The sequence below is a fragment of the Dryobates pubescens genome, chromosome 10 (genome assembly GCF_014839835.1).
Source record: "Dryobates pubescens isolate bDryPub1 chromosome 10, bDryPub1.pri, whole genome shotgun sequence".
In the NCBI taxonomy this organism is placed as follows: domain Eukaryota; kingdom Metazoa; phylum Chordata; class Aves; order Piciformes; family Picidae; genus Dryobates; species Dryobates pubescens.
Genome location: NC_071621.1, coordinates 21733064 through 21760446, shown reverse-complemented (window position 1 = coordinate 21760446; position 27383 = coordinate 21733064). Strand labels below are relative to the sequence as shown.

Sequence of the window (27383 nt, the reverse complement as noted above, 5' to 3'; positions counted from 1 at the left end):
CTCCAAGACTGGTAAACTCATGCAACTCGATAGAATATTACATTTCACAAAAATCTGAACAGCTATCAGTCTGCTGAGATTGAATATTTTCCTCTTGTTTCCAGTTACGGAAGAACATATCCTTTCATCATACGCCTATGTATTTCTTTTCTTACCCTACCATGATTATGCAGGGTATGCAGATCAAAGCTTTTGTTTATCAGCTGGTTATATGAAAGATGAAAACTGTAATATTCCTGCGATCCCAAACGGGTATTCAATAAAGCAAAAGATGAGTTCCCCTCAAGAGAAATAAAAAAACAAAACCAAACAACCAAAACCAAACAGAGAGAAAACAACAAAAAAAGAAAACATATGATTTTTCAAGGGCACCTATTAAAAGGACAACAATACTAATAAAAAAAATTGTATTTACTTAGAAGCATTCAGAATGTCAACAAAACAGCTGCAACTTTTTTTTTTCTCTCTCCTTTTTGCAATTACAGAGTGGTATTCAGTTAACAGAACAACAATTGTTTTTATGATGCATCAGAGACAACTGAAGATGAGAAACGACCTACATCCCCACGGATAACTAATTTGTGCTGTGCACCAACAAGAACCTGCTTTAAAACTCCCATGCCAATTTACAACCCCCACACTGTACCAGGCAAGGTTAGTGGCCATTGAAATACCACTAAGGACAGGGCTATCTAAAGACACATTCGGTAGTGTGTTAACTATACAAAAAAAGAGACACTGTACAGTTTAAAAACAAATCTTACACAGCCTTACATTTCAATTTTTTTTTTTTCTTTAAAAGGAGTGAGTTGTGTACAGGGGGGTTAAATGCTTTATAGACAAGAAAGAATTTGCTCTAAGAGAGACTTATTCATCATCATCATCATCTTCCTCCTCCTCCTCTTCCTCTTCTTCATCATCTTCATCCTCTTCATCTTCGTCCTCATCTTCCTCCTCCTCCTTCTTCTTCTTGCTCTTCTCAGCCTTGGCAACTACTTTTTTGCCTGCATCAACCTTCCCTTTGGCCCGATATGCAGCAATATCCTTGGAGGAGAAAAGCGGGAAGAATCACTCAGATTTGATCAGCCGAGAACTCAGAGTAACTTGTGAAACCAGAGCCACCCAGGTATCTGCCCCTTCACCACATCTACTAGGGTAGGACCAGGAGCTGTAGATTCAGTTACAAGGTGAACCAATGCCAGAGAAAACAGGAATCCTCTAACACTGGTGCACTGCTTACAGCTGCTGAGCAATCTCTGCTCTTAGGATTGTGGGAAGAGGTTGGAAAAGCTGCTGCCTCAGATAGGTAAAGACACAGCTGAGCTCCCTATGCCATAAGGAAATTAAGTACAGAGATGACTTAAGGTCCCTTTCTAGCCCTACTTTCTACAATGCCTTAAAGAAACGCACAGGGAAATCCTCAGGGCACAAAATTGTAATTAGCCATCTGAAAAGCATTAGAGTGACATAGCCTAATATTTCCAATGTTATGCCTCAGCAAAGAGCAATTACACAGCATTCTTCATAACTCAAGTTTACAAAATAAAAGGTACAAGGGCTTGATTAAAGGGTAGACAGTGCCACCTTCTGCATGCAATAAATTTATTCTACTGGTTTATAACACACAAAATTTAGTTCCTGTTATAGGGAAGTCAAAACTGTTCCTGGAAGACCAAGCCAGAGAAACTTTGGTTAAGACTTCCTGATTTTGTGTCAAAGTAGCACAAACAATTACATAATAGAGTTGATTTACAGGACTTAAAACATACCAGCTACAGGGAAACAGCAGCACCTTTATGCAGATGGTCCAAACGTTCAAGTATTCCCCACCCAGCAGACATTACACTACTAATCTTACAGCTCCCTCAGACTCCCTTACAGCTTAGCATGAAATTTTCAGAAGATACAATAACCACTTAGTCAAAGGCCAAGCAGTGAAACACTGAAAATACAAATGGAACTTTAAGGTGCTGTAAAGAAATACACACCAGTGAAGATGAAAATATCTGGGAATAAAGATTAACCACTTAAAAAGTCTCTTACAAGTTGTCTTGGCTATATGTACAATCATTGTGCTAGAGAGTTTAAGCTGCACAGGAAGCACAACAGGGAAAACTTCTAGCCTTGCAGCTCCTCTCTGACATGTCATTAAGACTCAAAAGGGCCACCTTACTCACTACAATGCTACAGTTTTGAAGAGGTTTTGTTTGCTAACAAAAGAAATACCCAGAGGAAGGTCAAGGCACACAAGTGGATATACACGGTGTACGTTAGCTATAGGTGGTCACTGACCCGTTGCAAAGCATCATCAGGGGAGGCTAACACGCCTCACCCCCCTCTCCTCCCTTGCTTTCCCTGTACTGGGATGAGACTCTGCTTTTGGCACAACGCATTTCTGAAGCTCAAATTATGAAATCAGGATTTAGCTTTAATAATTCAAGAAACTGTAGGGCACACTGCCTCATATGTATTAACTATGTTAATTACCAAAAATGAGATGGACACAAACCAGTTTCAGATGTGTGTTCTTTGTGTACCTAGTATCTCATTGTTGTTCTTGCATTATCCCAAGAATGAGTTCTTCAAAAAGCATCTACGTGTGTCAATTATTCTAACATTTAGGGACGCTCATCAGTGTCTCCAAAATTAGAGAGAACCACTTTATTCTTTACTGGCATTACTTAATATTACCATCTTAACTCTGATACTGCTGTGACCTATTGTTTTAATAACACAGCAGACACCACAGTATCTATTAAACCATCACTGATGGTCTGGTATTACAGGCGAATGCATAGTTCAACACAGAGGACTGCAATTTTGTGTTGTAGTAATGAACTGTATGCTCCCTTACAGGGTATTTTCCAACAAATATCATGATGTTGGTCATTAGCACACCATAATTTGCAGTATCAGGTATCAAGGGTACAGAAGGGAAAAAAACACATCCAAATTGAGACCTGACCTCCTCAAGCGATCCCATTAAATGTAGAGATTACCTTTTCATACTTCTCCTTCAGCTTAGCAGCCTTTTTCTCATAAGGCTGTTTATCATCTGCAGCGGTGTTGTTCCACATCTCTCCCAGTTTCTTTGCAATATCCCCAATGGACAGACCAGGATGTTCTCCTTTAATTTTTGGACGAAACTCAGAGCAAAACAAGAAAAAAGCCGAACTATGGAGGAGAAAAAGAATTTGAATTTAAGACTTTACTGTAATAAAGTTCTGTGACTTTGCTACTCTTTCGTAAGAGAGCTTTGGAAAAGCACCTGAAAGAACACACAGATGAATTACAATGGAAGGTGTCAGAACTTAATGTAACTATTTGAAAAACTGAACACATCCTTGTCTCTTGAAAAGTAATGACACACATCTGGTCCCATTTTTGGCAGGACCCCAGGAAAGCAAATTTTATATACCATCTGTAGAGGGAAATCTTAGAAGAGGAGAAGGTGCGAGGGGAGCAAATGTTCTGTCAGAACTGTTGAGAGCAGAGAAGTCGCAGTATTTCCTATGAAAATCAGGATCCTCAGGTAAAGGCATCAACCCAAATACCAACATCACCACACAGCAACTTCCCTGTTCCTTTCAGCATTGCCTCAATTTAAAACACGTGAAAAATATGTATTGCTACAAAGTACTACTGTCTAGTACCAGGAGAAACTGAAGTCCATGTTTCTATGTAGTCGCTGACATTTAAATCTCCAAAGTATTTTTGGGGGTTTTTTTGTATGAGACCACCCTCTCACCTGTTCTGTGCCTTAATTTTAAATGGACTGCGAATCAAAAATTCAGCTCAAGCCAGCAGGCAAGGAGAGATGGACCTGAGATGTTTTACTGCTGTTTTGCACCAGAATGAAGAAACTGCAAACTTGGAGTCAGAACTTGCCCATTTCTCCATCTACTTTTAAAGGCTGATGTTATTTCAATTTAGATAAAGAGGGTCAGTCTGAAATCAAACTTGTAACTCAGCCACTGGTCAGGAAAATCCAGAGTCTTGTATTTCTGAAGATCCTAAATGCGGATAAAACGATCATTTTATAGATTCACTCCAGTGTGATGGCCCCAAACAAGACAGCCTAACTATAAATCTACTTACGGAGGCCTCTTCGGTGCATTTGGATCCTTGAACTTCTTTTTCGTTTCCCCCTTAGGTGGTACATAGTTTTTCATTTCTTTTTCATAACGAAGCTTGTCAGCCTTTGCCATATCTTCAAACTTTCCCTTCTCCTTAGAAGACATAGTCTAGAACACAGAATCACACAATATATGAAGATGGAAGGGACTCATAAGAATTAAAAAGGTGTTTTAAGGCTTCAGAAGCATATCCAGGTCCATTCCAAAACTTAGCCTCCCTCAAGTAAAAGTTAACTCAAAAGTAACGGATATAGTTACCCCTCATCTTACAACTGTCCTTCCTACTTACCTACAACTTCGACTTTTAAGGAACTAACTTACGACTCCAATAGTATTTCGGACAAAACAATCACTTAAGGTTTTTGTGGTTTGCTTAAGCTGTCACTCCTACCTTCCATCGTTCTGAGCATTTTTTTGAGAACTCTGAGAAGTTCACTGAAGCATCTGGATGTTTCTTCTTGTGCTCCTCCCGGCAGGTTTGCACAAAGAAGGCATATGAAGACATTTTACCTCTCGGCTTCTTAGGATCGCCTTTGCCCATTTTTGATTATTTTCTGTAACAAAGCAAAAAGAGACACCTTTAGAATTTTCACATTATACAAACCAATGTGGGAAATAAGCCAGGATGAAGGATCATGCCAAACAAGACCCAGTGGAAGCGTTCCGAAATCATACAACAGGAAGAAGTTTTCCTCTTCTGGAAAACTTACTGAAGGCTTCTGCCATTCCTGTTTGAGGTGAACCAGACACATGCAACCTGAAATCTCAAAAGGCCTTCAAAAATGCAGTTCTGGTCTAATGCTAACAAAAACATCCCTTCCAGCCAATCTGAAAGCAAGTACAAGCATCAGCGTAGAGAAGACTGAACTCCTTCATTACTGCTATTGGATCAATCCTATGCTTGGAAGGAGTAAATTGTATCAGAAAGAGGAGAAAAACTACATGAGTATCTTGTCTCAGCTGGATTTATGGGCTACTAATTTTTTTCTTCCTTAAGCCTGTATTTCTATCTCACTCCCCTATAGGCCTTGGGTGCTCACTTGCAAAAGATTTTAAATTTTTAAATTATTTTTGCATGACAGGTAATTCTTTTACGTGCACTGCAAAAACTACTCTCTTGTTATATGTATACCTAGAAACACAGGAATGAAACAGCCCACTGAGTACAACATGCTACAACCAAGGCAAGGACGCTAGAAGTATGACATTTACATACGACTAGCAAAGCTGTGCTCACTGCAAGGACTATCACACTCTTTCTTGAGACAGAGAATGCAAAATACCTTCCTAGAACTTTCACACCCAAGACAGACATTCAGAGTATTTCTTCATAGCTCCCTGGAAAAAGCCACTTGCTCCCTCACACACTCTGCCCTTCAGCAGAGCAACCAAAAAAAAAGAAAAAAAGTTTTAAAAAACATAGTAAGTGCAGGCAGTGCCTGTCGGTATTGCCACAGAAGCAGCATTTCCTATCGGCTTGGCGGATAGACAGAAAACAGATTTCTGCTCTGTGACTAAACACGTCCGGTTTGAAGTTTCTATGAAGTAAACAAGAGGGCTGAAGAAGCAGGAGTCGCTCCTGCCTGCCATGGAGACGTTTCCAGAGCCAGCCGGCACCCAGAGCACTTCTGGCTGGGTGTTGGTGGAAGGCAGCGAGGGCCAGGGGTATGAGTGGTGCAGATGCCTAAAGTGATTGTGGGAAGGAGTAAGCACCATGACCCATGCGCTGCAACCGTGAGCTGGCATTTAAATGCCTCCTTCCCGCCATTTTGGACGTTTCCCATGCGAGGGGGCAGAGGAAAACTTCAGAAGTCTCCTAAGAGACCTGTTAAGGGGTGGAAGGAAGAAATCGGGGGCAAGAGGGAGAAGAGCGGGAGGGAAGAAAAAAAAGTCCCGTTATTAGGGAATAGCTGTGCAAGTTTTACTGTGCGTTCACAGGGCTACAAGCACATGCCCAGGAGCCAGCCACCAGGGCTGCGGCTACCCGCAAACGCCGACCCCGAGTCCCGGCCGCCGCTCACAGCCCCGGGACAAAGCGCCCGCCCGGTCGCCGCTACCGTCCCCGCGGCGGGGCGCGCCGTTCCCAAGATTTCCCCACCGCCATGAGGCCTGGCCGGCGAGGCGCGGCCTGCGCCGCCGCAGCGGCGGTGGCGGGAGCGGCCGCCATGGCGCAGGCTCCTGGCGGAGGAGGTCACCCGCCGCCGAGGCTCCTTCCATTTTGTGCGCTGAGGAAAGCGGGCCACCCCCCCCCAACTCCACCACACCCCCCCGCGGCCCGGCGGGCGGGGCAGGGAGGCCAGGCCGCGGGACCCCCACCGAGGGGCAGCGGCGGGGGCGGGCGGCGACCCTCAGTGTGTGGGGGCGCGGCGCGACAGCGGCTGGGCGGCGCGGAATGGCCGCTGCTGGCGTCGCCCGCGCTCGCCGCCGCGCAGAGAACATGGCTTCTTCCTCCCTTCCCTTCCCTTTGTGTGAGCGCGCCCGCTACCCTGGCGCACACGCTCAGCCATTGCAGCCGGGGGAGGGCGGGCGGGAGGAAGAAAGGGGGAGGTGGGTGGGTGCGGGAGGGGGCTGGGGGGAAGCCCAGCGCGCTTTCAGCGCCTGCCTGAGCCCCGCGGACTGGGCAGAACCCCGGAGGGGACCCCCGCTCGCTCCCGCGCCCCGTCGAGTTGTAACAGCCCCTCGGCGGCGGGCCCCACGCCTGAGCAAGCAGCAGTGGCTGGAAAAAAAAGTTCCCCCGAACTGCGCCCCCGCCCGCCCGAGCGCCTCTCTGCTCCACCGCCGCCGCTCGCCTTGTTTTCTCGCTTGCGGCTCCCGTCAGCCATGTTACAGCCGGGCGGCCGCGGGGCCAGCAGCTCCCCGGCCGGTACCCCGCTGCCCCCAAGACCGTCGCGGCCCCGACGGCGACCGGCAACGCGGCATGGCCCGTCCGAAGCGGCCGCCGCCTCGTCGCGCTTGTACCCGTCGGCTGCCCCGCCGCCGCAGCGATAGCTACGGCGAGGCACCGTAAGCAGCTTACGGTGGGGCATGGCGCGGCCCGACCCCCCGCGGCGGACGACCCCCGGTCGCTCGCCCTCCACCTGGGCGGCTTCCTTATCCCGTCTCCCTCCCTTCTGCCGCTCCGCTCCCGAAGTCGCCCGCCGCCTACGGCGCCCCCGCCCCGCCCCGGCCGGGGGGCTACCGCCCGGGAAGGGTCTCCCGGGCGCAGCCAGGGTCGCCTTTGTGTGCCGGCGCCCGAGCCGGCACTGCCCCGCACTCTACGGCCAGGCAGCGGCGGCAGCAAGGCGGGCAGTGCCGGCTCGCCGCCCGGCTGCGAGCGAGCGGGCGAGCGCGCTCGGCCGGCCCGGCGGCCCCCGGCGCGTACTCACCCGTGTCAGAGTCGGCACACAGCCCTCGTTCGGCCCCGAGCCCCAGAGACGCTACCCCGGCCACCCGCCCGGCCCCAGCGCTGCCTGGGTCCCTGTGTAGCCCGGTGCACCGCAATGGCTGTGAGAGCGGGATCGATACGCAGCCTCCTCACACTCTCAGCGCTGGTAACATTACTCTCAACACAGCCCCATCCCCATTGGCTGCCGCCAAGCCAGCCGCCCCACCGATTGGCCGAGGCCCTTCCATTGTCCTGACCAGAGAGCTTCGCTTATTGGGCGCGGCGCGGGACACGTCACTGAGGATTGAAAGGGCGCGCAAATATAAAAGTGAGTGGAGGGAGTCGGGTGGCGGCGGGATGTAGAGTTCTGAGGCTGCAGCTCGGCGCTGCACCGCCGTCTGCAAGAAGCGCAGCCCGCTGCCGCGGTCCCCTCGCCTTCGGGGCCATTCTTCGCCGCCTTAGGGGTCCTCTCACGCCTGGCCCCTGCCGCCCCGGGGAGAGCACGGCGCAAGGCGCTTGGCGCCGCGGGCACTCCCGAGATGCTGCCGCCCCCAGCCCCTGCGGCACCTCCCTGGCGGGCCGCGCCGCCGAGCTTCACAGACGCGGAAACTCAGGCGCGGAGGCTCGGGGCGCAGCGGGGCGCGGAGAAACGAGCTCGCGTTTTCCGGTTTTCTTGCCACGCATCAGCCGGCACGGGCGCTGCCTTCCGCGGCGAACATGGGTCTGTTTACGCGCGCTGCGCTACGTGGTAGTTTGGAGCGGGTTTATTTTTTTCATAAATGCGTAATTTATTTGTAAGAAATAAATCGAAATGCCTTGGCTCTCATCATAACCCACTAGGCGACAAGGAGCAGGCCGGAGTGGCCAGGCAGCTTTTCCCCCGCTCGCCCTCTGTTCGTTAGGAATGACGCCCCATGCACCAGCCCAGGCATCCTAATGCCTGAGGCAGGCTGAGCGGCTGGAAACGTGGCCACCTGAGCCACATCTCACCTGCCTTTTGCTGCCACTCTTTATTGTCACTTGCACTACAAATCATTTGTAGGGGACTATCAAGCAGAAGGAATGCCTCTTAACACAAGCTTTGCTGTTTGTATCTGCTTTACTGGTGCAAACAACCCTGGGAGGAGCACTGGTTGTGACAAATCCAAACCCACAGACGTTCCCTGAAAGGCATTATCAGTGCAGTTAGTGAAATAATGGAAACTTGAATGAAGAGAGATCTGTATGGGTATACATATCAAAAACCATTCTTACCTTCCAACTGTTGTAAAACTGGCAGTGTGAGTAGCAGGTAACATTAAGAGATGGTCTGTGCAATCCTTACATGTTTTGCAGGCCACTTAAATGTGAAAATAGGCCAAATCTTTGCCAGCCCACAAACCCTTCCAGAACTTCACTGGCTAGGAGAATAATTTAAGGAGGGGAAAAAAAAAAGGGGGGGGCAGATCATCAAAACCAAACTATTTTCACATGATTATTTGTGAACAGTAGTAGAAGTTAAAGTATTTAATCTGAAAAAATAATTTAAAGTCTCTTGTCACTGCTTTGGTAGGACCATGGCTAATAGCATTCAGTAGCTGGAATTAACTACAGTGAAAAGCGAATCCTAGGAAGTCATGCTTAAGGTCCCAAACAAAACCAGCCTCTAGATCCAAGAATGGTAATACCATGTATATTTTCATTTAGCCCAACACTGCTTGCTTACTAAGAGAGAAACTTAGAGAATACTAGTCTGTTAACTTTAGGCCTATACAAATGGAAAGCTGTACAAATACCTGAATTTTCAAAAAAATCACGTCATAAAGTCATAATTGTAGCTATTTCCAGTGCATCCAGGCCTAAATAAACCAGCTTGCTATTTCTTTAGATATGAATGTGATTTAAAAGAAATACTAGCATTAACTCACTGTGGGCACCTTCGTGGTGGGATGGCTCCATTCTCCTTGCATCCACATTAGGTGGTTGAATTATTTTAATTGCATCAATAGAAAAACCGTGATAATATCCTGTTCAGGATGCAGCCAAGTGGTCACTTTATATGGTTCATTGCTAGGAATTAAGCCACAGAAGCAGCTGCAAGAGATTGGCTTTGTCACTGGCTTACTGTTTGATGATCCTCAGACAAAAATTTATGCTCATTCTTCCTTCTTTAAGTGGAGTGGCATTTCTAAGATGTCTGTAAGATGCTGTTTGTAAAACACTGTTACAACCAAAGTATGCCTCAAATGAGCAGATCCCACAGCAGGGTACTGATCTGCTAGCAGATGGAGTGCAGCAACACTCTAAGTCTTGGTCTGAAGTGTATCATAATGAATGATGTGAAACCAGCTTACTCCTTTCAATATGCTTCTGCACACAGTACCATTAGGAATCACGAAAGTAACATATAGGTTCTATAGGAACTGTGATTCTTATTTAGGAAGCTGGCAGCACATATTAAAATATGCTGAGCTGAGAGCTGTTCAGCCTCTCAAGATCTAAACCACCTCCCAGTTAACACCTGAATATGCAGCAGGGCAACTTTATTGTTCAAGAAGTTTATACCTGCGCTTTTTTCTGAGTGTCATTCACACTTTCTACCTTTGTGCTCCGGCAATTCTTTCATCCAAGCAAACACTAATCTCTCCACAAAGTCTTCCTAATTTAACTGGGCCTCTCATGGCTGAGGAACAGGCCCCACAAATTATGCGCGCTTTTACACACCTACTGACAGAATATTTGTATCAGTATTCATCTGATCTCCTCAGCTAATCCAGAGTCCAGTAGTTTGTATTTTGGACCCAATGCCCAAGCTTGTTGCTGCTACTTGGTTATGATCATTTCCTCCTCAAACTGTTCCTTTCAAGGTATTACTGGTGAGAGGGCAAACAAATTTCAAATCTTCTATCTCAATTACCAATTGTTTGTCAAGGTGGGGTGCTTTATGGAAGTCAAATATCCTTCTGAGTAATGACCCTAATTATACAACTGCCTCACTTGTGAAAAAGTGCCGATGGACACATGAAAACAGTGGTTCTGCTATCTGAACTTGTGAAAATACCTTAACAATAAGGAACACTCATGGCCTCAAGGAAAGGTTTTGTGGGCTGTTGTGTTTTGTCTTGGTTTGGTTTGTGGGTTTTATTTGGTTGGTTGGTTTTGTTGTTTGGTTGTCTTTTTTTCCTTTTTTTCTTTCTGTTTAAACCTTTACAGAGAAGATGGAACAGAGGAAAACTGTAAAAAGCACAAGCATTTACGTGTTTTGGTGTGTAGTAGCTGGTGACTTTGCACATACTGCACACCCTTGAAGTCTCTTCTGTGAAAATCAGACCAGCCGCTGTGTAGAGCCAACAATTCAGTAAAAGGCAAGCAGTGAAGAGCTTCTGATTACACGACACATTCCTCTAAAGGTTTTCCTTCATCTCTGCTAGTTACATACTAAGGCCTGTACATGCTTCCATATCCCAGTGTTGGGTTTTTTTTCTGCAGCCCCTGATGACAGAAATAAAGAGAATTTACTCATCAGTTGCAGACAGTGGTGTATTTTACGGAAGCAGTATGTGTTTCTTCTCTTGTTCATGCTGTGCCACATCCCTTCTGATACTTCACAAACATGCTGCCTTCTGCAAACCTTATTGAAGTCCAAATCTGTTTTAAATTATGCTCCACATGACAGGTGCAGTCACTGAGCTCACTTGGGTAACACGAGCCACCGTCGACTTCACGCACAGAGGCTCGGCCCCCAGAATATTTGGGTTGTAACAGCTCAAATATGACTCTGGCAAAAAAAAAAAAGCCCAACACATGTAGCGCTGCACAGGAAGTTTCAAAACCCCTATTTAGTAATTTTGCTGTTTTGCAAACAAGAGCATACTCTGGGAAAAGTCACACAGATTGGATGTCCTGTTGCAGGGTAACACTATGAATTTTCCTTAGACATTTGTTTTCACAGGGGAAGGATATCTTAAAAATTGGAATACTGACTTACTTGAAAGCCAGTACAAGTGTTTGTGAGAAGCTTTTTTGGTTCAGCTTCTTGTCCATGCGTGGCAAGCTGAACTTGGGTGAAAACATCAGCTATACATATTATTACCCTTTTTAAAAAACATCTTTTTTTGTTTCCTGTTTTCTTTAGAGATAATAGAGAAAGGCCCTCCCAAAGACAGAACTGTTATAAAAAATGTGTTCCTAAGTAGGAAAAGTTCCAACTGAATGATTAAAACAGTTTTATTTCATTTATTTAAAACTATCCTCTCGCGTCAGATCATCCCCTGTGTAACTGAAGACTTCTGTAACAAACATGGAGAATCCCAAGAAGTACACACCACCTGGTGGGCAGTGGTGCCTGACCAAGAGGTAGATGCAAAGTGGGGATCTCATTCTCCCTGGATAACAAAACAGCAGAATTTTCAGGGAAGTCACAGTACATAAAGAGCCAGACCTTAGAAAGTCTCTGCCCACTTGAGCACTGTGGTTGGTGACAGATGTGAGAAAAGGATCTTGATCAATTCTGTGAGATTCAGAAGACACCTGTTGTGGGACAGGAGATATTCCCTGGGGCAAGAAGGTTGATACTCCACGCTACCACCTTATTTTACAAATTTTGCCCTCTGTGATGGATATTGCTTACTCCCCAGCTGGTTTTGGCTGGAAGGCAGATGATGTCATAGCTTGCTTTAAATGAAAAAATTCAGTGATGCCACTGAACCTCTGGATTTTGTCACCCTGTCCTCCCTCCTAAGGAATGAGATCATTGTTCTTTGGGTCAAAATGAAGAGAACATTACAGTGAAAGTATATTACAATAACACCCAGCTTGTCAGTCAAATCCAAAGCTACTATTAGGCTGTTTTGAACAAGATTTGAAAGCTTTTCTCAACAAAAATGTTGCTCAAAACAAGAGCAAAACATCTGCAGAGAAAAGGCACCTGGGCATAAGTCTTTATGATGGAGCTGCTGGTGATTTAGATTGTCACTGTTGCCTCTGAACACTTCTAGCTGTACAGAGGGTGGGTCATTCCCAGTGGAAAAAGCACTGGGCCATAGCTGCAGTTTTTCTGAGGCTGCAGTGCCAGCCTGTACATAGCCTGGATGAACACAATTCTCAGTTGCTTATTAGGTGCAGATTTATAACCACTTTTTTTTTTCCCCCCTCTGATGTCTTGCTTGAAATCTTCAAGAGATACTTCAAATATTTTCTTAAAATAATTTGTGGAAGAGAAAGACTCCATTCAAAGGAATGAGACTTAGAATGGCTGCAAACAAAACAATGCATGGAATGTGCTTTGCTTTACCTTTCCAGCTGGATTTGCTTGGATTGTGTCAAGTAATCTGCATATATTGCTGGCTGTCTTCTATTAGGGAGCATTATTTAGAGAACAGGGTTTCAGAAGGCCATTTGTCCTTTCAGTGGGGCTGGCTACTCTAGATGTGTAAGTGGTAACTCAGGAGAGGCAGCAGTCAGACAAGGTAACCTTCCCTGACTAAAGGGAGAGGCAGGCAGGGATGGCACCGGTGCTGCTGCAGTAATTTCCTTGCATGCTTCATGTGCAAACCAGTTGATTTTTGTTGACATGTGAGCCCTGCAGACAACTCCATCACTTCTAGAGCTGATACGTTCTTAAATCAGGGTCACTACTTACACAGTGCTTTTATCCCATGGAATATGAAAATGTTGTATGAATGGATAACATTCAAATTTGTATGCCTTTTGGGGAATTAACAGGTAGACAAGCATCCAAGAAAATGTATTTCATGGCAGAAGTGTATACCTACCTTGTTCAGCTCATGAAGTGGGCAAAACTGATGAAGATACGACAGTATAGACTTTTCTGTAGCTTGTCACTGCACCATGAACGTTTTTTTTTCCCACAGCAACACAGAAAGTACAGAAAATGTCTTTTCATGGTAGCAGTAATGGAAATTATTTACTATTATGACTTGTAATTCCTTTAGTACCTTATTCCTTATGTATAAGTACACAATTTGTTTAAGGGCCCCTGTGAAGCTCTCAACGCAGAGTTTCAGACAGATGGGAACTGTCTTCAGCTTCAACAGCAAAAAGAGTTCAGGAAATGCTTTTCCACAACTGCACTGTTTCTGAAATCACTGACCTGTTAAGATGTTTGCTTTGCTGCGAGAACAACACGCAGTAAAACATCCACTTATCTAGTCAACTTTCTGGAAACACTCTATCACATATTCAATCCCTCTTCAAAATCCCCAGACCATCTATGTGATTGTACAGTCAAGTCCACCACCAGGTTAACAGTTATCAGTTGCTTCTAATAAACCCAAAACACTGCTGCCCACCTTCACAAGCACTCCTTTCAGGGTATTAGTACTCAGTCTCTCTCACTGCAGTCTAGAGGTAAGATATGCCTCTCATGCTAACACCACTATTAGACTTCTGCACCTGAACAGGCAGAATTCAACCAGACCTAAGGTGATGAAAAATACTGGGTATTCCCCTCCTTCCTATTTTATCCAGCCCAGAAGATTCAACAAGCTATGTTCCCTCACACACAGCAGTCCTTTAGATAGCTACACACAAAATGCTACATGCTAAAATTAGACAGATTCCTTGAGCTGGGTATAGTGCTGGGACAGAGTTACTATTCCCTTACCTTTTCTGAAAATACACAATATACAAACATCACTCTGATCTGTGCTCTGATCCTTTATACAGGACTCTATCCATATCTGCAACACAGGCTACACCATCTGCTTCTGAACACATAAAAGACACCTTCACACCAACACAGTCCCTGATATTAGAAATCCTAGCATAGTATTATCTCCACAAACCAGGAAAATAATGTGAGTTCATGGGATGTTCGCAGCATCACAGGATATTAGGGGTTGGAAGGGACCTCTGGAGAACATTGAGGCCAACCCCCCTGCCAGAGCAGGACCACAGAATCTAGCACAGGTCACACAGGAATGCATACAGATGGGTCTTCAAAGTCTCTAGAGAAGGAGACTCCACAACCTCTCTGAGGCGCCTGTTCCAGTGCTCTGTGACCCTCGCAGTGAAGAAGTTCCTCCTCATGTTGAGGTGGCACCTCCTGTGCGGTAGTTAATGTTGATATCTGAAGAAATAGGGAATGCAGCGCACATCAGTATCTGGTAACTACACAGGATCTGCTGTGATGTCTACTCTGCATACAAGCAGTTACAGCATTTGCTGGAGGAAATAACCATTTGCTTACAGCTTCAGAAAGGAACTTGCATAGTTTGACAGGACACTCTTGCCTTTTCACTGAATAAAGCCAAGTGTCTATGGTTGTCATCAAATAGTGGCAAACAATGGACTGGTTCTCCCACTCATTTGGAGAATCATCCACACATTCAGCAACTCTGTTAACTGCCCAGTGAGATACTGCAGTCAAGGAAGATTACAAGTACTACAAGTTATCAGAGTGAAACACTTCAGGAGGGCAAAGAACATATCCTGGAAGAGCAAAAGCAGCCTCAAAAGACTGTTATCCTTTCTCCATCTCTCTTGTCTGTCTGCTTTCCCTCCTCTTCTTTTCCCCATACTCCTGTGCAAAGATAGGTTGGAAGATGCACTCTGGAAGCTGTACCTACTCACCAAATAAATATCAGTAGTGTTATTTAAAGGAAAAGTAACTTTCTAACCTCCACCTCTCCCCCACCCCCAGAATGATTATCCAGTATATATTATACTCTAGTGGGTGCTGCGTTGGTCAAACACCACCATTATATGCAGCCCTCCCAATTCTGGTTCAGGAAAGAGGATCACCACCTCTTAAATGTCCATTCTGAGAAATTAGGTCATGCTAGTCATTATGGAGACTGTCTTCAGCTTGTATCATAACCATCCTGTTTCTTCTATCTTCTTTCCCAGTGCTGTCATCTCCCATTATTTAAGGGTTCTATTCCAGGACTTAGGACACTCAGGAGAAAAAAAACAAGCAACCTAGGATGTAAGAAATACCATACTTTATATCAGTTAAGCCTGTGATACCAAAACACATTCAAGGGAATGCCCACTTCTCTCATTTCTTCCAGCAACAGATAGTTGTTTTGAAAAGGTCTCTGTTCACTCATCATTGCAGGGCAACAATTCAACACCAGGTCACACAGTCCAACCAGTATCTTAGCATTTACTTTTGCATTAACACACAATTGTAGTCTGAATCTATTTAAGATTAGTACTTTCTTAATTACCAGCCATTTGCTTTTCTATTCTGTCCTTATTCACCTTTACTCCTTTTTTTCAGGAGTTTTAGAGGATTTTATTTCTTTTATATTATGTTAACTTGCATTTTTTCCTTATTTAGAATCATAGAGTGGGTTGGGTTGGAAAGGCCTCTAAGTATCATCTAGTTCCCACCCCTCTGCCATGGGCAGTGACACCTCCTTGAGTGCCTCCAGGTTGCTCAAGGCCCCATCCAACCTGGCATTGAACACTTCTAGGGTTAGAGCCTCCACAACTTCTCTGGGCAACCTGTTCTTGTTCCTCACCACCCTCGTGGTGAAGAATTTCTTCCTAATGTCTCATCTAAATCTACCTTCTTCCATCTGAAAGTCATTATATCTCATCTTATCACTATATGCTTTTGTAACAAGTCCCTCTCCATCTATCATGTAGGCCCCTTCCAATACAGGTCTCTCTAGAGCCTTCTCCTCTCCAGGTTGAACAACCCCAACTCTCTCAGCCTGTTTATGTAAGACAGGTGCTCCAGCCCTCTGATCATCTTTATGGGCCTCCTCTGGGCCTTCATGAGGTTGGCATTGGCCCACCTTTCAAGCTTGTCAGCAGCCCTTCCCTCCAGCATGTCAGCCACACCACACAGGTTGGTGTCACTGGCAAACTTGCTGAGGGTGCACTCACTCCCAAGGTCCATGCTGACAACACAGATGTTAAACAGCCATGGTCCCAGTACTGACCCCTGAGAAACTTGGGGAAACTTGTCCCCATTTAGACATCAAGCCATAGACTGTTACTCTTTGAGTGTGATCATCAATTTCTTGTCCACTGAATAGTCCACCCATAAAATGCATGTCTTTCCAATTCAGAGACCAAGGATATCATAAAGGACAGTGTTAAGCACTTTGCATAAGTCCAGGTAGCTTACATCATTTGCTCTTCCCTCGTCGATGAACACTATTATCCTGTCATATAAGACCATCAAATTTGTCAGGCATGATTTGCCCTTGGTTAAGCCATGCTGGCTGCCACCAGTCACCTCCAGGTTTCCATGAACTTTAATTTTGCTGAAACAAATTAAGTCCCTTATTGAATATGCCCCAAGTTTCACTGAGGGGATGCTGCCACAACGGAAAGGCGTAGTCTTTTCGAAGCCAAAAGGCAAGACAGCTTAGACAGAAAGTCAATGTGCTCACCTCAGATTTGTGTAAGACACAACGTTAGACAAACTCGCATTAAACCAATCTGCAGCACTGAGAGTTTAAACAGTCCGAGTTCAATTTAATGAAAATCTGATGGTTTCCATGAGGGATAAGAGTGCAGATCCTGTCACAGGATTCAATTCCAATGTTGACATGCATACAACTCATTGGGTAGGCCAAAGACCAGGCAGGCATCTAATTAGTCTCTTTAGGGTAAATTTAACTTGTCCTAAAGTATGGGGGAAAAAAATCAAGATGAATAGCCACTCCTTTGATAAGAAATAAAGTGGTAAAACTTTCAAAAGCCAGTCTGAAGCTGTGGATTCTGATAGTTTGAATTGTTACATGACTTAATGAAAACAGGCTTTATAACAAAGGAAATTATTGATATTATGTATTTCTTTTATTATAACAGATCCCATAACTGTTCTAGGGTTTCCAAATATAAACAAGTGGCTATTCATGGGATTAAATGGACGCAAGGCTTGCATATATTCACATCCAGTCACGGCCTCTATTTCCAGTGTCCTGGATAGTCTGTTACTAACAAAGGTTTTGCATTCAATCCTACAAACTTTTGGCAAGCATTTATTACCATGTTCACAGAATTGTCAGGTTTGGAAGTGACCTCAAGGATCATCTAGTTCCAACCTCCCTGCCATGGGCAGGGGCACTTTCCACTAGACCAGGCTGCCCAGAGCCCCGTCCAGCTGGGCCTTAAAAACATCCAGGGATGGGGCTTCCCCCACCTCTTTGGGGAACCTGTTCCAGAGTCTCACCACCCTTATGTTATCCATAGCACTTAACATTTTGATGTTACAATTAAGACCATTATTTTTACTTCACTCCTATCTCCTTAGAAACCTCAACATAAATACTCTCGCAGCTCCTCCTGCACAGCTACTCTTGCCGACTTAATATCCCTTCTGAAGTTTATGAAGCATTTAAATGTTTTTAAAGTGATCCATCTTTTTCTGTCCATCAATAATTACATACTCAGCTGTGTGGAGGTCATATTAAATGCTTGTTTATTTTATTTGACCTTGCAAAGCCATAGATCTGACCACAGTAACACAGGACTAACTAGTGAAGTAACACTATTTGTGTGTATGTGATTAATAAAATACAATTTTGTCTTGTTGGGGTTTTTTTGGTGTTTTGTTTGTTGTTTGTTTTTTTAATAGAAAAATTAGAGAAGTGATAGAAAAAAAAGCCCCCAAAATAATCTACAAATGGGGAAAAAAAAAAAAAAGAAGCTCAATCTGTTTAGCTTGAAAAAAAAAGAGAGAGAGAGAAAAAAGATTGAGTTGTAACTTGATTACAGGGTAAAAGCACCTTCCTGGGGAGAAAACAGTGAGTACTAAAGAGCTCTTTAATCCATCAGAGAAAGGCATAGCAAGAATCAATGACTGGAAGCTGAAGGCAAACAAATGCAAATAAGATAGAAAAATTTTAGCAGCAGGTGTGATTACTACACGCATAATCCTAGTACCTGGAAGCCAAGTCATGGGTCAGGGCTCCCTCACACTAGGTGCTAGTGAAAAACACCAAAGCCAACACAACAACCCCCCAAAAAGCCTCCAAAAGCTAGCAACAAAACTCCCACAACCAACCCCCCAGAAAAGAGCAATCCCAGCCAAAAGGTTACAAACAATGCATCAAATGAAGTAACATGATAAATCAATTATAATATTATCTGATATGACAGGAAGCAGTTTCAAGCCGTGGTTTCATGATACAAAATGCCGAGACACTGGCTTAAGGTGAACTCTACCCTATCAAGACTAATTTAATGGCTATGGTTTGATGGCCGTGGTGGTGTTAGGTTGATGGTTGGACTCGGTGATCTTAGAAGTCTTTTCCAAACAAAGGTGTTTTAGAATTCTTCTTGCTTCCACAATTTCTCTACAGCTGTGAGAGTTTGCAAATGGATCCGTATTTAAATATACAAGCAGGGGGTTCATTTTTTTTTCCTTTATGACAAAATACTAGTACTTTCTCAAGTGTTTTGATTTTTATGAATTTTAGTGAATGGCTTGACCAAAATTTTCCTACCTACCTACATTTCTTAGCATCATCTCCAGTGTTGTTTTCAGGACATCTGAACTTGCTGCACTCTTTGTGGGAAAAGACTGGCCTAAGCCCCAGAGAACGACATGAAAAAACAAAGCATGAAGTTGCTTTGTCTACCTCATAGCAAATCAGTAGTCCAGTCACCAAATCTCCAGCGTAATGCATGGATAAGACAGAACATTAACTCAACCAGAAGCCTAGCCCACAGTCTGGCACGATCTCTCTAAAAAAAACCCTATCATCCTAATCAAATCTAACACAAAACGTAAATACACGAGCTTGTGATTCCCAACACCACTGCTCTGGCACTGGAGCCTACACAACATTCTTGGTAGTTTACAAATACCACAGGCCACTACGGTTTGACTGGGAAGCAGATTAAAGAGGCAAGCCAAGAGCAGTGATTTTAATTATCAAAACTTTTGCTGTCTAGTTTTTGAAAACATGGATTGTCCCTGAAATTAATCTGGGACAAAACAAGGAGACCTGAGGAATATCTTGCCTTATTTTCTGACATGAAAAACACAGATAGGAGAAACCCCCCACCTTTGATTTCCATCTTTATTTACACTACTAGCAGACTATAGCAACTCCCAACATTGCACTGAGAAACTCTAGAGGAGCTAACTTCTTTGGCTGGGAATGCTGAAGAGAAAGCAAAGGGTCAACTCTGCCCAGATAGTCCCTGAGACTCAAAAGCAAAGCAAGTATGCCCATGGTGTTTATTACCCAGCCTTCTTCCTTCCCGTCCTCCCTGGAGGTGGCCGGCCTCCTCCTACCAGCTGATGTTCTGTGTTCCACTGAGCTGAATATTCACTTCACAGCCAGCCAGGCAGGGCAACAGTTACAACCAGCTCTACAAGAACTCTCTTTTTTGTTGTTGTTGATCCTTGTTAAGAATACTTCAAGCTATAGCTGTAACAAACTGCATTAAAAGAATGCTATTTCATTGCAAAGTTTGCATACTTCCTAGCCTTAATATTTGGCCTCATTCACTCTGCTGAATTTTTCCACAGGCCACGGCTGCCCTGTGTGTGCAGGACACACGCTGCTCAGGAAATGAATCAGGGTTGTGTATCAAATTGGAGTATTTATAGGTTGGTATATGTGTTTGCTCTAGAAGTTGTGCATAGAACAAGACAGACAACTACAGGAAGAGTGCAATGGGCATGTGGTTAAGGCAGTTGAACACCACACAGGAACACTCAGTTCTGCCTTCTGCCTTTGCCATTGGCGTCTGTGAACAAGGAGCAAGTCAGACCAAGCACCTTGGCAGGTGGCCACCAACCTTGTCTTCCTCTTTTTTTCTGAAGTCCAAACTGAAACACCTGGGGCCTTTAAGGCAGAAATGGAAAGCAGCTGATTATAATGGAAGCTTTGGCTTTTGAGGGGAAAATGGAGCTGGAGGCACAAGGTTAAAAGGCAGGAGAACCCAATTAATAACACTGACTTTCCTACTGACTGAATGAGTGGCTTGGTTTTCTCCTTGCTCAAACAGGACAATGCTGCTATTCTGGTGTTCTAAGAATATGCAAAAAAATCACCAGATGTTGTGAAGCTCTTGGATACCATTGTAATATCATTGTAAAAAAAGATTATTTCTGATTCCCTACATATAAAGTTTTGGATATTTTTATTCATTCATTATCCTATATTGCTACATACTTGCTTTATACTTACATGCATTGAGATAGGCTGCACCCATTTTTCCCCTCAAACTGTTTATAATGTGATTTCACAAGGCCCTTTTCAGCTTCTTTCAGGGCTGTTTAATGTCAGTACTCAGTGAAACTATCACATGGTCATATGAAATAGGACAGGGAGCAGCACAGGGAACTGCTTGAAAGAGTCCAGCACAGAGGCATAAAGATGATTAAGGGAGTGGAACATCTTCCTTAAGAGGAGAGAGTGAGGGAGCTGGGGCTCTTTAGCCTGGAGAAGAGGATACTGAGGGGTGACCTCATTAATGTTTATAAACAGGTGGAGGGCGAGTGTCAGAAGGACAGAGTCAGGCTCTTCTCAGTGATGTTCAATGATAGTACACAGGGCAGTAGGTGCCAGCGGAAGCACAGGAGGTTCCATGTGAAAATAAAGAAAAACTTTTTCACTGTGAGGGTGACAGAACAGTGGAGCAGGCTGCCCAGAGAGGCTGGAGACAGTCAAAACCCACCAAGATGCATTCCTGTGTGGCCTACTCTAAGTGATTCTGCTGTGGCAAGGGGATTGGACTAGACAACCTTTCAAGGTCCCTTCCAATCCCCAACATTCTGTAAACAAAATATGTTCTCTGGTTTACAAAAAAACATTAAAATAACACCAGCATGTAACTGGCTGTATAATTTGTCACACAGCCACAGAAGAGCCTTTACCTACTTATTTATTAGTCTGTATCACAGATTATCATCACATTGAAAGCTCTCAGTAAGCTACTAAGGAGACACTACATTGAAAAATAAAATTAAATAGTTGTACTTTGTGTTGAATGAATAAAACCCAAATTTGCCAACATTTTTTTAAAATTACCTGAATAGATTTTCAGCAGTTACTCTGACTTCTGAAATCACAGTATCACACAGTATCACAGTAACTAAGGTTGGAAGAGACCCCAAGGATCATCAAGTCCAACCTGTTCCAACAGACCTCACAACTAGATCATAGCACCAAGCGCCACGTCCAATCTCCCCTTGAACACCTCCAGGGACGGCGACTCCACCACCTCCCTGGGCAGCCCATTCCAATGACGAATGACTCGCTCAGTGAAGAACTTTTTCCTCACCTCGAGTCTAAACCTCCCCTGACACAACTTGAGACTGTGTAAATCTGATTTAAGAGAAATACCACAACAGCTGGGGAAAAAGGTAATGATCTCCTCCATTTTAGGTAGGAAGCCACTGAATGTAAAAATGTAGCACAATAATCATGGCAAGCGTGAGATTTTTGGCTCATCACACAACAGAAATATTTTAATGATGCCTGACAACATCCCAAGCACTGCATCTGAATGCTACTAAAGTAGATGTGAATGAGTCTCAAAGACAACGCTGTTTTCAACAAATTAGAAGAAAACAGGGGAATAAAACTCAAAATTTAAGTTCAGGCCTACAATTAGATCTTCAGAGTAGAAACATGCAGCCATCCAGAGTCCCATTAACTCAGTCAGGTCCCATCTGAACAAACCCAGCAGCAGGATTAGGGCCTAAATATGTAAATAGAAAAAGGATGTGATCAGATACCATACTGCCTAACTCTTAAGTAAAGAGACAGCACACCAGTCCCAGAAAAATAATCTCCATCTAGACCATTACAAGATTTTTACCAGTAAACACTGCAGCTACAGGAAAGGTTACAGTGGTATCTTACATTGAGAGATTTATAGGGCAGTAATTGATCACGGTTTCTTCCCCTTCAGGCAAGCACAAGTACCTGCAATGCATTTGCTCACCTCCTCTGCATTCCTGTTTTGGTTTGAGTTTTTCGGGGTGTCTTTACTATATGCTTTGTTTTATTACTTAAACAATTCCAATCCCCAACTGTTTGTTGCTATGCCCATACAACTATATGCCAGTGGAAAAATAGCTAAGAGCAGATGTTATTTCCTCAGCCCTCTCTCCAGTCCCCCTTCTCAACCTGTTTTGGGACTTGCTGAAGCAGGGGGGAAAGGAAAGGATGACTGTGGCTGGCATGGGACCTAGCTATAAAAGCCTCAAGCAAACGGAAACCTTTCTGTTCCTGGAGAGAATTCTTCCATCTTCAGGCAGGATGAGAATAAGAACTGACTCAGTTAACTGTATTACTGAAGTACTATGGAGCACAGTTGTTAGAAGACTTGACTTCATAATTTGATTGGAAAGAAATGACTGTACCCCATGTTCATTATTACTGTAAACTAAAGAAAAAGATCAGTGTCCTCCCAGGAAACACAAACACACAATTTTTCATGCTAGCCACCCCACTGCGGCACACAAATCAAACTCCACAATTAACATCCAGTCTTTGGTGGCAGGTGGGAAACACTCTAACCAATATTATGTGGAGAAGAACTCCATATAATGATTTGAGATTTTCATATGAATGACTTGGAGGTCCCGTCCAACCCCTAACATCCTGTGATCCTGTGACTTAATTGCTAGTCACACACACAAAGCGGTGCAGCTACACCATCATCCCGCCTAATGCTCAGACACATAACTAGCATCACCCTAGCTCCACAATTTACTCCCAATGTTAAGACTGATATCCATAATTTACAGATACTTTCAGAGCAGCATTTCCAAAATGGTATTTTTCTAATTCTTCCAATCAGCTGAAGCATTCAATCAGGTTATCTTCACTGTCATCATCACCACATTTTGATTCAGTAACGTTTTTCTCTCTGATTTTGAGAAATGCAGCCTCACTCACATTCATTCAGAAAACTGCTGACCCTTTTCACAGTATCACCAAGGTTGGAAGAGACCTCAAGGATCATCGAGTCCAACCTGTCTCCACAGACCTCATGACTAGACCATGGCACCAAGTGCCACGTCCAATCTCCTCTTGAACACCTCCAGGGATGGGGACTCCACCACCTCCCTGGGCAGCCCATTCCAATGGTGAACGACTCTCTCAGTGAAGAACTTTCTCCTCACCTCGAGTCTAAACCTCCCCTGGTGCAACTTGAGACTGTGTCCCCTTGTTCTGGTGCTGGTTGCCTGGGAGAAGAGACCAACCCCTTCCTGGATACAACCACCCTTCAGGAAGTTGTAAAGGGCAATGAGGTCACCCCTGAGCCTCCTCTTCTCCAGGCTAAACAATCCCAGCTCCCTCAGCCTCTCCTCATAGGGCTTGTCCTCAAGGCCTCTCCCCAGCCTTGTTGCCCTTCTCTGGACACGTTCAAGTGTCTCAATGTCCTTCTTAAACTGAGGGGCCCAGAATTGGACACAGGACTCAAGTTGTGGCCTAACCAATGCAGATTACAGGGGCACAATGACTTCCCTGCTCCTGCTGGCCTACTGCAGGCCAGGATGCCATTGGCCCACTTGGCCACCTGGGCACACTGCTGGCTCATGTTTAGGCAGCTGTCAATCAGCAAACTTCATAATTCCTAGTTGCTCCCTGGGAGAATGCATCACTTGTCTCCACAGCTCTTCCTGACTTCTCTCATATCTGTTACTAACCTTCACTTTCAAGATCTTTCCTTGCCTATGACCACCACACCTCTCTTTTCTTTATCATTGACATGAAGCCAGCTGTGGTTTGATCACATTTGAAGCTAGGCCAATTTTCATGGAACACAGAGCTGAAAAGATCATTAGATCATACCATCCAAATGATTATTTTGTGTTTGGCTAAAACACTTTCAAAACCCCTCAATTTTTACTCAACCTTTACCTTTATAGATACTTCTTCTGTCTCTCATTTAAGGTCAAGAGGCCAGCTTTCAGCTCCTCTCTCACCCACATCACATTTTAAAAGAAACCTTATGCCTTTTCGTTTTATACCTTACACTTTAGGGAAACTGCTTTAAATATTTGAAAACATACTTCACTGCTGTTCTTCAAAGCCTTCTCTGGAATTCAGCATACTAAGATATCCCTACAGCTCCTATGAACAAAATGTGTGATAAGAAGGTATGTATATACATGCCTCCTATGTTGAACTATCTAAAAGAGGAAAGTGTGGGATGTAGGAGATGGATCTTCCCATACAGTAAATGGAGGGTGGCTCCTGTTGAGAGCTATTTTGATGAAGGAACTCCTAAAATATCCCAAGCAGTCCTCTGAAGGAGTCACTGGATAAGCCATGGAAATAGCTTAAGGCAATCACATGAGTTGGATTCTTTAAGTATGAATGTTCCCCCTCTAGTATTTTCCTTCTCTTCTGTGTATATTTTCCCATTTCACCTGTATTACATTTACACTGCAAACATTTAGGATTGCAGATAATCTGTTCAATCCATGTTTGTGTGTGCTTAGCATCACAGGAAATTCTATGTCCAAATAACACTATTTTGTAAGAATACACTAAGTACATTATTAAACACTACCTGGTAATTATCTGTGCACACAAGCCAGGGAGAAGATGCACAACTATGCATCAACTTTAACTTTGCTGTATTCTGAATTCCTTAATAACAAAGAGCTGGAATGTGTCCATAGCTGGCACCTGTTGGATTTCTCCCCAATCTGAATGATGAAACATCCAGTATCAGTATCACTAAGGTTGGAAGAGACCTCAAAGATCATTGAGTCCAACCTGTCACCACAGACCTCATGACTAGAGTAGGGAGGACACTAGTGCCCACTGCAGGCTTGAACTCACGACCTTCCCCATTAAAGGTCTTATGTGCTACCAAGTGAGCCACACCATAGGCCCCAATGATGGGCAAATCCTTAAGACAATTCAACACAGGAGAGATGGAAAAGCAAGACTGATGGGAAGGTATATGTGGATCCAGGATGCATACAGAATTTTTGGCAGAGGAAGCAGGGTGGGGGAAACAAACCATGGAAACCCTTGCCAAGTGTGAGACAGATGTCATAAGCTATTTTCTGAAACAATCAGTGTGAAAATGGTAAAATGCAGGACTGGTAAGGTAAAAGTAAGAAATATAAGGAGTTTCTTTATATATATATAAAGGGGTTTCATATATGAAGTTTCTTCATATATGTACAGTTCATGCCTCACAACATGAGTCTCCAAAAACCTGCTTATCTCTGGGAAAAAGATAATAAAATATTGTGAAAAAACAATGAGCCTCAAGAAGTTACTTAGTCAAACGGGGGCCTCACTTGAATTTGGAAATCTAATCCTCATACAGTCAATCAGTAAAACTCACACTAAGCATCATGCACAAAAGAAAAAGAATAGAACAACTGCTAATGCTGACGATCTAGTTCTTGCTCCAGACCTATTAATCCAGATCACAGAAAATAAAGATCTTTCAAAGCCGAAAGTGAGCAGAAAATTCCTCCTGAAGCAAACAAAGAAACAAAACCTAAGACACAGACAGTCATAGAGCAAAACCTGATGACAATAAACAAGGCAAGATATTGGATTGAATGATCAGAGTATCACAGTATAACTAAGGTTGGAAGAGACCCCGAGGATCATTGAGTCCAACCTGTCACCACAGACCTCATGACTAGACCATGGCACCAAGTGCCACATCCAATCTCCTCCTGAACACCTCCAGGGACAGTGACTCCACCACTCCCCTGGGCACCACATTCCAATGACAAATGACTCGCTCAGTGAAGAACTTTCTCCTCACCTCAAGTCTAAACCTCCCCTGGCGCAGCTTGAGACTGTGTCCCCTTGTTCTGGTGATGGTTGCCTGGGAGAAGAGACCAACCCCCTCCTGGCTACAACCACCCTTCAGGTAGTTGTAAAGGGCAATGAGGTCACCCCTGAGCCTCCTCTTCTCCAGGCTAAACAATCCCAGCTCCCTCAGCCTCTCCTTATAGGGCTTGTGCTCAAGGCCTCTCCCCAGCCTTGTTGCCCTTCTCTGGACACATTCAAGTGTCTTGATGTCCTTCTTAAACTGAGGGGCCCAGAACAGGACACAGTACTCAAGCTGCGGCCTAATCAATGCAGATTACAGGGGCACAATGACCTCCCTGCTCCTGCTGGCCACACTATTCCTAATGCAGGCCAGGATGCCATTGGCCCTCTTGGCCACCTGGGCACACTGCTGGCTCATGTTTAGGCAGGTGTCAATCAGCACCCCCAGGTCCCTCTCTGTATGGGAGTTCTCCAGCCACCCTGACCCCAGCCTGTAGCTCTGCATGGCGTTGCCGTGGCCAAAGTGCAGCACCTGGCACTTGGGATTTGTTAAATGTCATCCCATTGGACTCCGACTGATTTAGTTGCAATGAATTTAATTACTTGCAAAGAGTTAACTGCAATGTGTCTCAAAAGAATGGATTTAGTCCTACGTTATGGAATAGTTGTTAATCATCCAGAAATCGAGGTCAGTACCATGGCATAAAAATCTGCAGTTATTTAGGTTACTAAGAATCATGGAAAACTGTTCATCTAACCAAACTAAGTAAGTAACCCCTATAAAGACCAAATAACGATAGATAATGAACTAAAGCAAATCCAAGAGAAAAAAGTTTTTGAGGGTCCAAATTAAAGGTGCAACTGTATGGAAATTGGTGTAATAAAACTCATTGTGTTAGGCAAAGTAATGGTTACCTAAAAAATCTCCATATAAGATGGTGTTACCCACTGACATTCATCCTCCCATAGATCTAATTCACTCACACTCTTATCTTCATTTACTTACAAGCACTGAAACTCAGATGTCCAAAAGGTCTGCCCAGAATAACTTACTCAAAACAGAGGATAAGGGCCATCAGCTTTTAAGTATTTTTCCTATTTCAGGAGCTGTTCGTAATTAGCAATTAAAAACATATGGTTTTGAGCAGATCTTTTAGGACATCCTTCAGGAATCATCAGCTGTGACAAGAC

General features: G+C 44.2%; 1 protein-coding gene across 1 annotated transcript; it reads right to left on the bottom strand.

Moving 5' to 3' along the window:
* Nucleotides 1-346: 346 nt before the first annotated feature.
* HMGB1 (high mobility group box 1) lies at nt 347-7679 on the bottom strand. Its single transcript, XM_054164684.1, has 5 exons — nt 7502-7679; nt 4528-4690; nt 4099-4244; nt 3000-3174; nt 347-1044 (listed from the first exon to the last, which is right to left on the bottom strand). Exons 2-5 carry the CDS (start codon nt 4675-4677, stop codon nt 868-870), a joined length of 648 nt encoding a protein of 215 aa, XP_054020659.1. The 5' UTR covers nt 4678-4690; nt 7502-7679; the 3' UTR covers nt 347-867.
* Nucleotides 7680-27383: the final 19704 nt, after the last annotated feature.